Below are 12,500 nucleotides of genomic sequence, written 5' to 3'. Positions count from 1 at the left end.
CTCACATAGTCTATAACCTCTCACATAGTCTCATATCATATTATCTGTAGGTTTATAACCTCTCACATAGCCTAATACAATATGAACTCCTACGGAATTAAGCATTTCTTGCAGTAAAATGAAACGCCAAATGTACATTTTGACTTGGAAACAGGAGTGGAGAAATATTATTTATGTATTTCGGCATCTTGAGAGAGTGAATGAGCGACCGTCTTTAAAGGTGGCAGTGCTGTCTTTATCAGCATCATAAAAACGGATCGTTTTTCAACCACATAAAATATGCATCCAACCCAAACTACAATCTTATCAAAAACATGTTGGGTCTTTTTAACAGCTTTTCATTTTCTTAAAACCCGTTAAACTGATTTCATTTGGAAATTTTGCGCAGACAATCTTTCCCGTTTTGTTTAAAGTTAGCATATTTTCTCCCCGGTCCCTAAATGTCTTTGCTGCACGAGACAAGCAGAGATGAAATAGGAAAGAGATAACAAACTTTACCAATGTCAACTAGATTGAAACATTCATTCTATTGATTAATGACATTATGGTGAGCAAGGGTTTATTAGTCTTTTAGGGCAGGCACACCCTTCTCGTTAACCTGTGGTAAGTTATTCACAATTTTTGATGAACAAATAAGTTTTTTTTCTGTAAGATGTTAAATAAAGAGAAAAATTATTGATTATTATTATTATTTTTATTATTGTATATTTGTATTTGTGCCCTGGTCCTATAAGAGCTCTTTGTCACTTCCCACAAGCCGGGTTGTGACAAAAACTCACACTCATTCTTATCTTTAATAAATGTATCGTATAGTGTGTGTGTGGCAGGCTTACAATGATGCTAAAAAACTACATTTGAGAGTGCACTGACCCTGGTGCTAGAGGGGGTACAGCTGGAGGTTGAATGTTTGAAGGGGTACGGGACTATATACAGTTTTAGAGGGGGTACAGCTGGAGGTTTGAATGTTTGAAGGGGTACGGGACTATAAAAAGTTTTAGAGGGGGTACAGCTGGAGGTTGAATGTTTGAAGGGGTACGGGACTATATACAGTTTTAGAGGGGGTACAGCTGGAGGTTTGAATGTTTGAAGGGGTACGGGACTATAAAAGTTTTAGAGGGGGTACAGCTGGAGGTTGAATGTTTGAAGGGCTACGGGACTATACAAAGTTTGGGAACCACTGGTCTAGGACAACAAGTAATGACAGAAGAGAAGCTGCATGTATCTAAGTATAGACCCAAGTTGACTAACAAATAGCCAAAATGTTGTAAATGATAAGCAGAAAAATAAGCCTGTCTAAAAAGGTCTGTCAACATTTTTTGACGCCATCTCTGACTGTACAGTGCATTTTCTATATTGGCAGGTTAGGGTCAGGTTCGCTTTATCACATGTAGTCAGGCTGTGGCGAATGGGTAATTAGCAGGCGGGGTGAACAAACAGCATCTGACCTGCACTTCAGTAACACCCACGCCGACACACTCTTAACTCCCTCTCTCTGTCTGTCTCTAACAGGGTTTTCCTGGTCCTCAGGGCCTGGTAGGCTTGCCAGGAGTTAAGGTAGGACTGTCCTAAATATGTTGTCAACATATACTACATATTAAACATGTCAAAGTTAAGGTAGGACTGTCCTACCATATTAAACATGTCAAAGTTAGGGTAGGACTGTCCTACCATATTAAACATGTCAAAGTTAAGGTAGGACTGTCCAACCATATTAAACATGTCAAAGTTAAGGTAGGATTGTCCTACCATATTAAACATGTCAAAGTTAGGGTAGGACTGTCCTACCATATTAAACATGTCAATGTTAAGGTAGGACTGTCCAACCATATTAAACATGTCAAAGTTAAGGTAGGACTGTCCTACCATATTAAACATGTCAAAGTTAAGGTAGGACTGTCCTACCATATTAAACATGTCAAAGTTAAGGTAGGACTGTCCTACCATATTAAACATGTCAAAGTTAAGGTAGGACTGTCCTACCATATTAAACATGTCAAAGTTAAGGTAGGACTGTCCTACCATATTAAACATGTCAAAGTTAAGGTAGGACTGTCCCAAGCATGTTGTCAACATATACTGCATATTAAACATGTCAAAGTTAAGGGGTAGGTTGTGATTAAAACATGCCAACACATATACACATATACTTTATATGACATATTCCATATGATATGATGAGATATGTAAAAATAAAGGTGTAGGTTGTAATTAAAATCACCCATGCTTTTTCTCTCAGGGGCCCCAAGGGAAGAAAGGGTTGCAGGGACTACCTGGGAATGATGGACCTACCGTGAGTACTGCATACACACACACTAACACACACACACACACACACACACACACACACACACACACACACACACACACACACACACACACACACACACACACACATGCTAGCACACACACACACGCTAACACACACACACACACGCTAACACACACACACATGCTAACACACTTGCACACTCACATACACATACACACACATATTCGCTCTCATCCATATTATCTTGTCCTCATGTCTACAGGGTCACCCAGGGAGAGAGGGGACTCCAGGAGAGAAGGGACTACCAGTAAGTCTACCTGTGTGTGTGTGTGTGTGTGTGTGTGTGTGTGTGTGTGTGTGTGTGTGTGTGTGTGTGTGTGTGTGTGTGTGTGTGTGTGTGTGTGTGTGTGTGTGTGTGTGTGTGTGTGTGATGTTACTGACGTGTCTCTGTGTGTGTGTATAGGGCCCACCAGGAGTCCAGGGGCCTATAGGATATCCAGGATCAAGAGGAGTGAAGGTACATTCTAAATCTATGTGTTCCATTCTGTTTGTTCTGATTCTCAGTGTCTGGGTTCCATTGTATGTGTGTGTTCTCTGTCTCAGGGTTCCATTGTAAGTGTGTGTTCTCTGTCTCTGGGTTCCATTGTAAGTGTGTGTTCTCTGTCTCTGGGTTCCATTGTAAGTGTGTGTTCTCTGTCTCTGGGTTCCATTGTAAGTGTGTGTTCTCTGTCTCTGGGTTCCATTGTAAGTGTGTGTTCTCTGTCTCTGGGTTCCATTGTAAGTGTGTGTTCTCTGTCTCTGTGCCACAGGGAGCGGACGGAATTAGAGGAATGAAGGGAAGCAAAGGGGAGAAGGTGAGAGGCACAGCTCTACCCTGAGATATCTCTGTGTTTTACACAGCTCTACCCTGAGATATCTCTGTGTTTTACACAGCTCTACCCTGAGATATCTCTGTGTTTTACACAGCTCTACCCTGAGTTATCTCTGTGTTTTACACAGCTCTACCCTGAGGTATCTCTGTGTTTTACACAGCTCTACCCTGAGATATCTCTGTGTTTTTCACAGCTCTACCCTGAGATATCTCCGTGTTTTACACAGCTCTACCCTGAGATATCTCTGTGTTTTACACAGCTCTACCCTGAGTTATCCCTGGTTTTACACAGCTCTACCCTGAGTTATCTCTGTGTTTTTCACAGCTCTACCCTGAGATATCTCTGTGTTTTACACAGCTCTACCCTGAGTTATCTCAGTGTTTTTCACAGCTCTACCCTGAGATATCTCTGTGTTTTACACAGCTCTACCCTGAGTTATCCCTGGTTTTACACAGCTCTACCCTAAGATATCTCTGTGTTTTACACAGCTCTACCCTGAGTTATCTCAGTGTTTTTCACAGCTCTACCCTGAGATATCTCTGTGTTTTACACAGCTCTACCCTGAGATATCTCTGTGTTTTACACAGCTCTACCCTGAGTTATCCCTGGTTTTACACAGCTCTACCCTGAGTTATCCCTGGTTTTACACAGCTCTACCCTGAGTTATCCCTGGTTTTACACAGCTCTACTCTGAGTTATCTCAATCTTTTACAAATCAAATCAAACTTTATTTGTCACATGTGCAGAATACAACAGGTGTAGATCTTACAGTGAAATGCTTACTTACAAGCCCTTAACCAACAATGCAGTTTTAAGAAAATCACAAAAAAAGTATGAGATAAGAACAAATAATTAAAGAGCAGCAGTAAATAACAATAGTGGAGCTATAAACAGGGGTACCGGTACAGAGTCAATGTGCGGGGGCACCGGTGTCGAGGTAATATGTACATGTAGGTAGAGTTATTAAAGTGACTATGCATAGATAATAACAGAGAGTAGCAGCAGCGTGAGGGGGGGGGGGCAATGCAAATAGTCTGGGTAGCCATTTGATTAGTTGTTCAGGAGTCCTATGGCTTGGGGGTAGAAGCTGTTTAGAAGCCTCTTGGACTTAGACTTGGCACTCTGGTACCGCTTGCCGTGCGATAACAGAGAGAACAGTCTATGACTAGGGTGGCTGGAGTCTTTGACCATTTTTAGGGCCTTCCTCTGACACCGCCTAGTATAGAGGTCCTGGATGGCAGGAAGCTTGGCCCCAGTAATGTACTGGGCCTCACGCACTACCCTCTGTATTGCCTTGTAGTCGGACGCCGAGCAGTTGCCATTCCAGGCAGTGATGCAACCCGTCAGGATGCTCTCGATGGTGCAGCTGTAGAACCTTTTGAGGATCTCAGGACCCATGCCAAATGTTTTCAGTCTCCTGAGGGGGAATAGGTTTTGTTGTGTCCTCTTCACGACTGTCTTGGTGTGCTTTGACCATGTTAGTTTGTTTGTGATGTGGACGCCAAGGAACTTGAAGCTCTCAACCTGCTCCACTACAGCCCCGTCGATGAGAATGGGGGCGTGCTCGGTCCTCCTTTTCCTGTTGTCCACAATCATCTAATTTGTCTTGATCACGTTGAGGGACAGGTTGTTGTCCTGGCACCACACGGTCAGGTCTCTGACCTCCTCCCTATAGGCTGTCTCGTCTTTGTCGGTGATCAGGCCTACCACTGTTGTGTCATCAGCAAACTTAATGATGGTGTTGGAGTCGTGCCTGGTCGTGCAGTCATGAGTGAACAGGGAGTACAGGAGGGGACTGAGCATGCACCCCTTAGGGGCCCCTGTATTGAGGATCAGTGTGGCGGATGTGTTGTTATCTACCCTTACCACCTGGGGGCGGCCCGTCAGGGAGTCCAGGATCCAGTTGCAGAGGGAGGTGTTTAGTCCCAGGGTCCTTAGCTAAGTGGGCACTATGGTGTTGAACGTTGAGCTGTAGTCAATGAATAGCATTCTCACATAGGTGTTCCTTTTGTCCAGGTGTGAAAGGGCAGTGTGGAGTGCAATAGAGATTGCATCACCTGTGGATCTGTTGGGGCGGTATGCAAATTGGAGTGGGTCTAGGGTTTCTGGGATTATGGTGTTGATGTGAGCCATGACCAGCCTTTCGAAGCATTTCATGGCTACAGACGTGAGTGCTACGGGTCGGTAGTCATTTAGGCAGGTTACCTTGGTGTTCTTGGGCACAGGGACTATGGTGGTCTGCTTGAAACATGTTGGTATTACAGACTCAGACATGGAGAGGTGGAAAATGTCTGTGAAGACACTTGTCAATTGTTCAGCACATGCTCACAACTCTTCCCCTGAGTTATCTCTGTGTTTTACCCAGCTCTACCCCGAGTTAACCTTGGTTTTACACAGCACTAGCCTGAGTTAACCTTGGTTTTACACAGCACTAGCCTGCATTATCTCTGTTTTACACAGCTCTACCCCTGAGTTATCTCTGTGTTTTACACAGCACTACCCTGAGTTAACCTTGGTTTTACACAGCACTAGCCTGCATTATCTCTGTTTTACACAGCTCTACCCCTGAGTTATATCTGTGTTTTACACAGCACTACACTGCATTATCTCTGTGTTGTACCCAGCTCTACCCCGAGTTAACCTTGGTTTTACACAGCACTACCCTGCATTATCTCTGTGTTGTACCCAGCTCTACCCTGAGTTAACCTTGGTTTTACACAGCACTAGCCTGCATTATCTCTGTTTTACCCAGCTCTACCCCGAGTTAACCTTGGTTTTACACAGCACTACCCTGCATTATTTCTGTGTTGTACCCAGCTCTACCCCGAGTTAACCTTGGTTTTACACAGCACTACCCTGCATTATCTCTGTGTTTTACACAGCACTACTCTGAATTATCTCTGTGTTTCTGATCTGTTCTGGGTTGTAGGGTGAGGATGGGTTCCCCGGCTCTAAGGGAGAGATGGGGCTGAAAGGTGACGGGGGTGATAACGGGGTCCCAGGGTCAAGGGGAGAGGATGGTCCTGAAGGACCTAAAGGACAGGCTGGACCCCTGGGGGAGGCTGGAGCCGTGGGCATCGCTGGAGAAAAGGTAGGTGGTACACAGATGGGCTGTGTGTGTGTGTGTGTGTGTGAGGAAGGAGGTTGGGGGAGCGTGTTTGAATACGATTTTGAACCACTGTTGTCTGCGCTAGCCCACTGAGCTAAAGCCTAGGCATTACCTTGTATCAAAAAGTTATATGAAGTCAACATTTCCAGAAGACTCAATCTTCTCTGCTTCTATTCTCCTCCTCTCTCTCTCTTTCAGGGTAAACTGGGAGTTCCAGGGTTGCCGGGGTATCCGGGACAAAAAGGACCTAAGGTGAGAGGAGTAAATATAGCAAGTAAACAAATAAACATATTAGTTAACACAGAGAAGGCTAACACAGTGTTTGAACGTAGCAGCAACACAGAGAAGGCTAACACATTGTTTGAACGTAGCAGTAACACAGAGAAGGCTAACACATTGTTTGAACGTAGCAGCAACACAGAGAAGGCTAACACAGTGTTTGAACGTAGCAGCAACACAGAGAAGGCTAACACATTGTTTGAACGTAGCAGCAACACAGAGAAGGCTAACACATTGTTTGAACGTAGCAGCAACACAGAGAAGGCTAACACATTGTTTGAACGTAGCAGCAACACAGAGAAGGCTAACACATTGTTTGAACGTAGCAGCAACACAGAGAAGGCTAACACATTGTTTGAACGTAGCAGTAATGTTTCTGTGTGTTTCAACAGGGCACGGATGGTTTTCCTGGATCTATTGGAGTGTTGGGAGAGAAGGGGAAGAGGGTGAGTAGTAGAGGGAGGCTTTACCATAGGGGGTGTTCATACATTCAATCTGGAGTGTCAGAGTGCGCTCTGGACGTTCCTAAATTCAGAGCGTTGTCAGATTGTCCGTTCATAAATTCAGAGTGTTTCGCTCTAGGAGCGTTCATAGGGCACACTGGCAGATCTGGCCGGAGAGTAGGGTTGATCCGAGCATTCTGACCTCACAACCTTAGCTAGCTGGCCAACGTTGGCTGGCTTACTTTCTACTTTCAGACACAAATGAGAGAACACCTCACTCTGACCATTTTACTCGACAGCAGAGCTGGTTAGGCTGTTTTCATGTTATCCAGAGCATTGGTGACTGTAACGGTGCTACTGGCAACAATTTAATAATGCTTTTTTGACAACATTTACTGACACGGGTGTTGGGTGTTGAGTGTTCATAAAATCATCAGTTTTTCTGCGCTCTGGCACACTCGGACGACAGTGCTCTGAAATAGGAGTAGATAGCCAGATTGAATTTACCAACGCACCCATATATAGATATTCATAACATAGAGATCCTATATGTAATTCTATGCCATACGGGCCCTGCCGGACATGGACAATATTTATCAATATTTATTGTATTTATATTGTGTTTCTACTTTCATCAAGTCGGTACTTTAGAAAACACAAACAAAGTATATTGTCAAGTACAGTATATTGTCAAGTACAGAATATTGTCAAGTACAGTATTGTCAGATACAGTATACATTATATTGTCAGGTACAGTATATTGTCATTTACAGTATTTTGTCAAGTAAAGTATATTGTCAGGTACAGTATATTGTCAGGTACGGTATATTGTCAAGTACAGTATATTGCCAGGTACAGTATACAGTATATTGTCAAGTACAGTATATTGTCAAGTACAGTATACAGTATATTGTCATGTACAGTATATTGTCAAGTACAGTATATTATCAGGTACAGTATATTGTCAAGTATACAGTATATTGCCAGGTACATTATATTGCTATTTAAAGTATATTGTCAGGTACAGTATATTGTCAGGTACGGTATATTGTCAAGTACAGTATATTATCAGGTATGTATTATGGTCAAGTACAGTATTTTGTCAAGTACAGTATTTTGTCAAGTACAGTATTTTGTCAACTACAGTATATTGTGAAGTACAGTATATTGTCAAGTACAGTATATTGTCGAGTACAGTATTTTGTCAAGTACAGTATATTGTCAAGTGCAGTATTTTGTCAGGTACAGTTTATTGTCAAGTACAGTATATTGAAAATATTGACATGTTGTTAATACATGAGTGGTGTATCCGTGGTAATGGGCTGTATGGTGTACCCATGGTAACGGTCTGTCCTGTTTTCTCTTCCACAGGGCCCTGGGGGGGAAGCAGGCAGTGCAGGACAGAGGGGTCCTAATGTGAGTACTGTCTGTGTGTGTACATATGTGTGTGCGTGCGTGTGTGTGTGTGTGTGTGTCTGCTTATGTGTGTTTATCTATGTGTGTAATACTGTTGTTTTTCCTGCAGGGGGTGCGTGGGGGCCGGGGTGCCAAGGGACCAACAGGGAAGACAGGGGGAAAGGTCAGAGTTCAATCCATTCTAATCATTATGAGGTCATCATAAACTCTCTATCCAGCAGTAATAGCCAGAACACAGTATGCATCCCAAATTGCACCCTAAAAAGTAGAGCACTACACAGATAATAGGGTGCCTTTGGTAAGGGTACCCTATTCCCTTTATAGTGCACTATTTTTGATTAGTGCACTACATAGAGAATAGGATGCCATTTGGAGCATAACCTCAGTCTCACGCACACTGATTAATATTATAGTATATAGTATAGTACTATATAAGTTAATAGTATATAGTTTATAGTACAGTATAAGGTAAAGTATTCTATAACTTAATCATATAATGTATAGTATGTATTCTATAAGATAATATATAATATATATTATTCTATAAGTTAATAGTATATATATAGTATTATATAAGATAATAGTATAGTATACAGTATAGTATTCTATAAGATAATAGTATAATGTATAGTATTCTATAATTGAATACAGTGCATTCGGAAAGTATTCAGAGCTCTTAACTTTTTCCACATTTTCTTACAGCCTTATTCTAAAATGAATTAAATGTTTTTTCCCCTCTCTCATCAATCTAAACACAATACCCCATAATGACATCACAATACCCCATAATGACATCACAATACCCCATAATGACAAAGCAAAAACAGGTTTTTAGACATTTTAGAAAATAACATTTAAAAAAGGATCTCTCTGTACTTTGCTCCGTTCATCTTTCCCTCGATCCTGACTAGTCTCCCAGTCCCTGGCACTAAAAAACATTCCCACAGTATGATGCTGCCACCACCATGTTTCACTGTAGTGTGATGGTGCCAGGTTTCTTCCAGACGTCACGCTTGGCATTCAGGCCAAAGATTTCAATCTTGGTTTCATCAGACCAGAGAATCTTGTTTCTGATTTATCTGAGAGTCTTTAGGTGCCTTTTGGCAAACTCCAAGCAGGATGTCATGTGCCCTTTACTGAGGAGTGGCTTCCGTCTGGTGACGATCGGGTTCTTGATCACCTCCCTGAACAAGGTCCTTCTTCCCTGATTGCTCAGTTTGGCCGGGCGGACAGCTCTTGGAAGAATCTTGGTGATTCCAAACTTCCATTTTAAAATGATGGAAGCCACTGGTCTTTGGGACCTTCAATGCTGCAGAAATGTTTTGGTGTCCTTCCCCAGATCTGTGCCTCGACACAATCCTGTCTTGGAGCTCTACGGACAATTCCTTCGACCTCATGGCTTGGTTTTTGCTCTGACATGCACTGTCAACTGTGGGACCTTATATAGACAGCTGTGTGCTTTTCCAAATCATGTCCAATCAATTGAATTTACCACTGGTGGACTCCAATCAAGTTGAAAAGACATCTCAATGATGATCAATGGAAACAGGATGCACCTGAGCTCAATTTCGAGTCTCATCGCAAAGGGTCTGAATACTTATGTAAATACATAGATTTTTATATTTTATTTGTATAAATTTTCAAACATCTCTCAAAACCTGTTGTCGCTTTATATTATGCGGGATTGTGTGTAGATTGTTGAGGATTTTTATTTTAAATCCATTTTAGAATAAGGCAGTAACGTAACAAAATGTGGAATAAGTCACGGGATCTGAATATGTACAGGCACTGTACATATATATTTATATTCTGGACTCTGACATTGCTCGTCCTAATATTTCTAGATTTCTTGATTCCATTCTTTAACTTTTTAGGTTTGCGTGTATTGTTGTGTATTGTTAGATATTACTGCACTGTCGGAGCTAGGAACATAAGCATTTCGCTACACCCACAAGAATATTTACTAAATATGTCTATTTAAAAAATATATATTTTAACTTTATTTAACCTTTATTTAACTAGGCAAGTCAGTTAAGAACAAATTCTTCTTTTCAATGACGGCCTAGGAACAGTGGGTTAACTGCCTTGTTCAGGGGCAGAATGACAGATTTGCGACCAATACAATTGTTTTTGACTTGTCTGTTTTCCATGCTGTCTGTCACAGGGCTCCTCTGGACATGATGGACCTCATGGACCAACTGGAGACAGGGTAAGGACAGGAACATCATGGTTCATTGATCGGTTTATTGATTGATTGGTTATTTAGTTGATTGGCTGATTTGTTAATTAGTACATTTGTTGATTGGTTGTGTAAGTGTTTGATTGGCTGATTTGTTAATTGGCTAACTGGCTAATTGCTTAATTGGTTGAATACGTGTTTGATTGGTTGGATAAGTGTTTGACGAATTAATTGATTGATTGATTAATTTATGTGTTGTCTAGGGGCCTCAAGGGCCACAAGGACGGAACGGGGAATCAGGACCCAAGGGACCCAACGTGAGTGACACACACACACACACACACACACACACACACACACACACACACACACACACACACACACACACACACACACAAAAGAGTACTATTGAGGACACTCAGTTCTGCTGTCATTGTAGTGTAACAGGATGTTGAACTGTGTGACTGTGATGTCCCTTCCTGTGTGTGTAGGGTCCAGCGGGGAAAGATGGACTTCCGGGTCACCCAGGTCAGAGAGGGGAACCGGTGAGTAGAGGTTAGAGGTCACAAGAAGTTAGCTAGATATACCTATCCATCCACTAATGTCTCTCTCTTCTCTTTCTCTTGCTCTCTCTCTCTCCCTCCCCCTCTTTCCTCCTTATCTCTCTCTCTCGCTCTCTCTCTCTCTCTCTCTCTCTCTCTCTCTCTCTCTCTCTCCAGGGTTTCCAAGGAAAGACGGGACCCCCAGGTCCAGGAGGTGTTGTGGGGCCACAGGTGAGTCTGATTGGTTGCTATGTGTGTTCTCTCTAACCTGATTGGTCTGTTTGTGTTCTCTCTAACCTGATTGGTTGCTGCAGGGTAAATCAGGTGAGACCGGGTCATTGGGAGACAGAGGTCACCCCGGGTCACCTGGCGTACCGGGAGAGCAGGGCTTACCTGGCGCTGCCGGGAAGGAGGGAGCTAAGGTAATTCTTCATCATCGTAATCATCATCATAATCATCACAATCATCATCATTGTTTTCACCCCGATAATCACCATTACCAGTCATTACAAGAATCATCTTCACTGGTTAGTTAAATTGACCTCATGAGCATTCCACCAATCAGAGCTGTTGTTGTTGTTGTTGTTGTTTCCAGGGCGACCCGGGTACAGGAGGGACTTCTGGGAAAGCTGGTCCTCCAGGACTCAGGGGCTTCAGAGGCAGCAGAGGGGCAGCCGGGGGCATGGTAACACACAGACAGACAGACAGACAGACAGACAGACAGACAGACAGACAGACAGACAGACAGACAGACAGACAGACAGACAGACAGACAGACAGACAGACAGACAGACAGACAGACAGACAGACAGACAGACAGACAGACAGACACACTGACACACTGACACACTGATCCTGTGATGGTGTGATAGCAGTGTGTTCTCCCTAGGGTCCTGCTGGTCTGAAAGGAGGTGAAGGACCAGTCGGAGCAGCAGGAGCTATAGTGAGTCCTCTCTCCTCTCCTTCTACTTCTGTCCTCTCTCTATTCCTCACTTCCTCTCTCTCCATCTTCCCTGCCAACACAGACACCAGACAGACAGTGTGAAGATGTATAATGCACATATGTATATCGCCACCCCCCTCCCCCTCTCTCTCTCTGCAGGGGGCCGGTGGTGAGAGGGGTCCTTCAGGGTCAGCCGGTGCCATTGGTCAGCCTGGGAGGGCAGGGGCTGTGGGTGGACCTGGACCAATGGGAGAGAAGGGGGAACCGGTAGGTACTGTAAAGGTGTTCCGTATTCTGAGTTCTGAGTTCCGTATTCTGAGTTCTGAGTTCCGTATTCTGAGTTCTGAGTTCCGTATTCTGAGTTCTGAGTTTCGTATTCTGAGTTCTGAGTTCCATATTCTGAGTTCCGTATTCTGAGTTCCATATTCTGTGTTCCATATTCTGAGTT

The 12,500-nt window shown here is 43.2% G+C and overlaps 1 protein-coding gene across 1 annotated transcript in view; it reads left to right on the top strand.

Moving 5' to 3' along the window:
- Positions 1-12,500, top strand: part of LOC106592099 (collagen alpha-1(XI) chain) — a 72,814-nt gene that overhangs the window by 37,015 nt on the left and 23,299 nt on the right. Inside the window, exons 23-40 of the mRNA XM_045690679.1 lie at positions 1,510-1,554; positions 2,237-2,290; positions 2,532-2,576; positions 2,733-2,786; positions 3,079-3,123; positions 6,071-6,232; positions 6,449-6,502; positions 6,922-6,975; positions 8,344-8,388; positions 8,498-8,551; positions 10,553-10,597; positions 10,831-10,884; positions 11,059-11,112; positions 11,287-11,340; positions 11,424-11,531; positions 11,705-11,794; positions 11,999-12,052; positions 12,212-12,319. Coding sequence (XP_045546635.1) covers positions 1,510-1,554; positions 2,237-2,290; positions 2,532-2,576; positions 2,733-2,786; positions 3,079-3,123; positions 6,071-6,232; positions 6,449-6,502; positions 6,922-6,975; positions 8,344-8,388; positions 8,498-8,551; positions 10,553-10,597; positions 10,831-10,884; positions 11,059-11,112; positions 11,287-11,340; positions 11,424-11,531; positions 11,705-11,794; positions 11,999-12,052; positions 12,212-12,319 — 1,179 coding nt within the window. The remainder of the gene's footprint in view (positions 1-1,509; positions 1,555-2,236; positions 2,291-2,531; positions 2,577-2,732; positions 2,787-3,078; positions 3,124-6,070; positions 6,233-6,448; positions 6,503-6,921; positions 6,976-8,343; positions 8,389-8,497; positions 8,552-10,552; positions 10,598-10,830; positions 10,885-11,058; positions 11,113-11,286; positions 11,341-11,423; positions 11,532-11,704; positions 11,795-11,998; positions 12,053-12,211; positions 12,320-12,500) is intronic.

Source organism: Salmo salar, chromosome ssa12 (genome assembly GCF_905237065.1).
Source record: "Salmo salar chromosome ssa12, Ssal_v3.1, whole genome shotgun sequence".
NCBI classification, from domain to species: Eukaryota; Metazoa; Chordata; class Actinopteri; order Salmoniformes; family Salmonidae; genus Salmo; species Salmo salar.
This window is presented reverse-complemented; position numbering and strand designations above follow the sequence as displayed.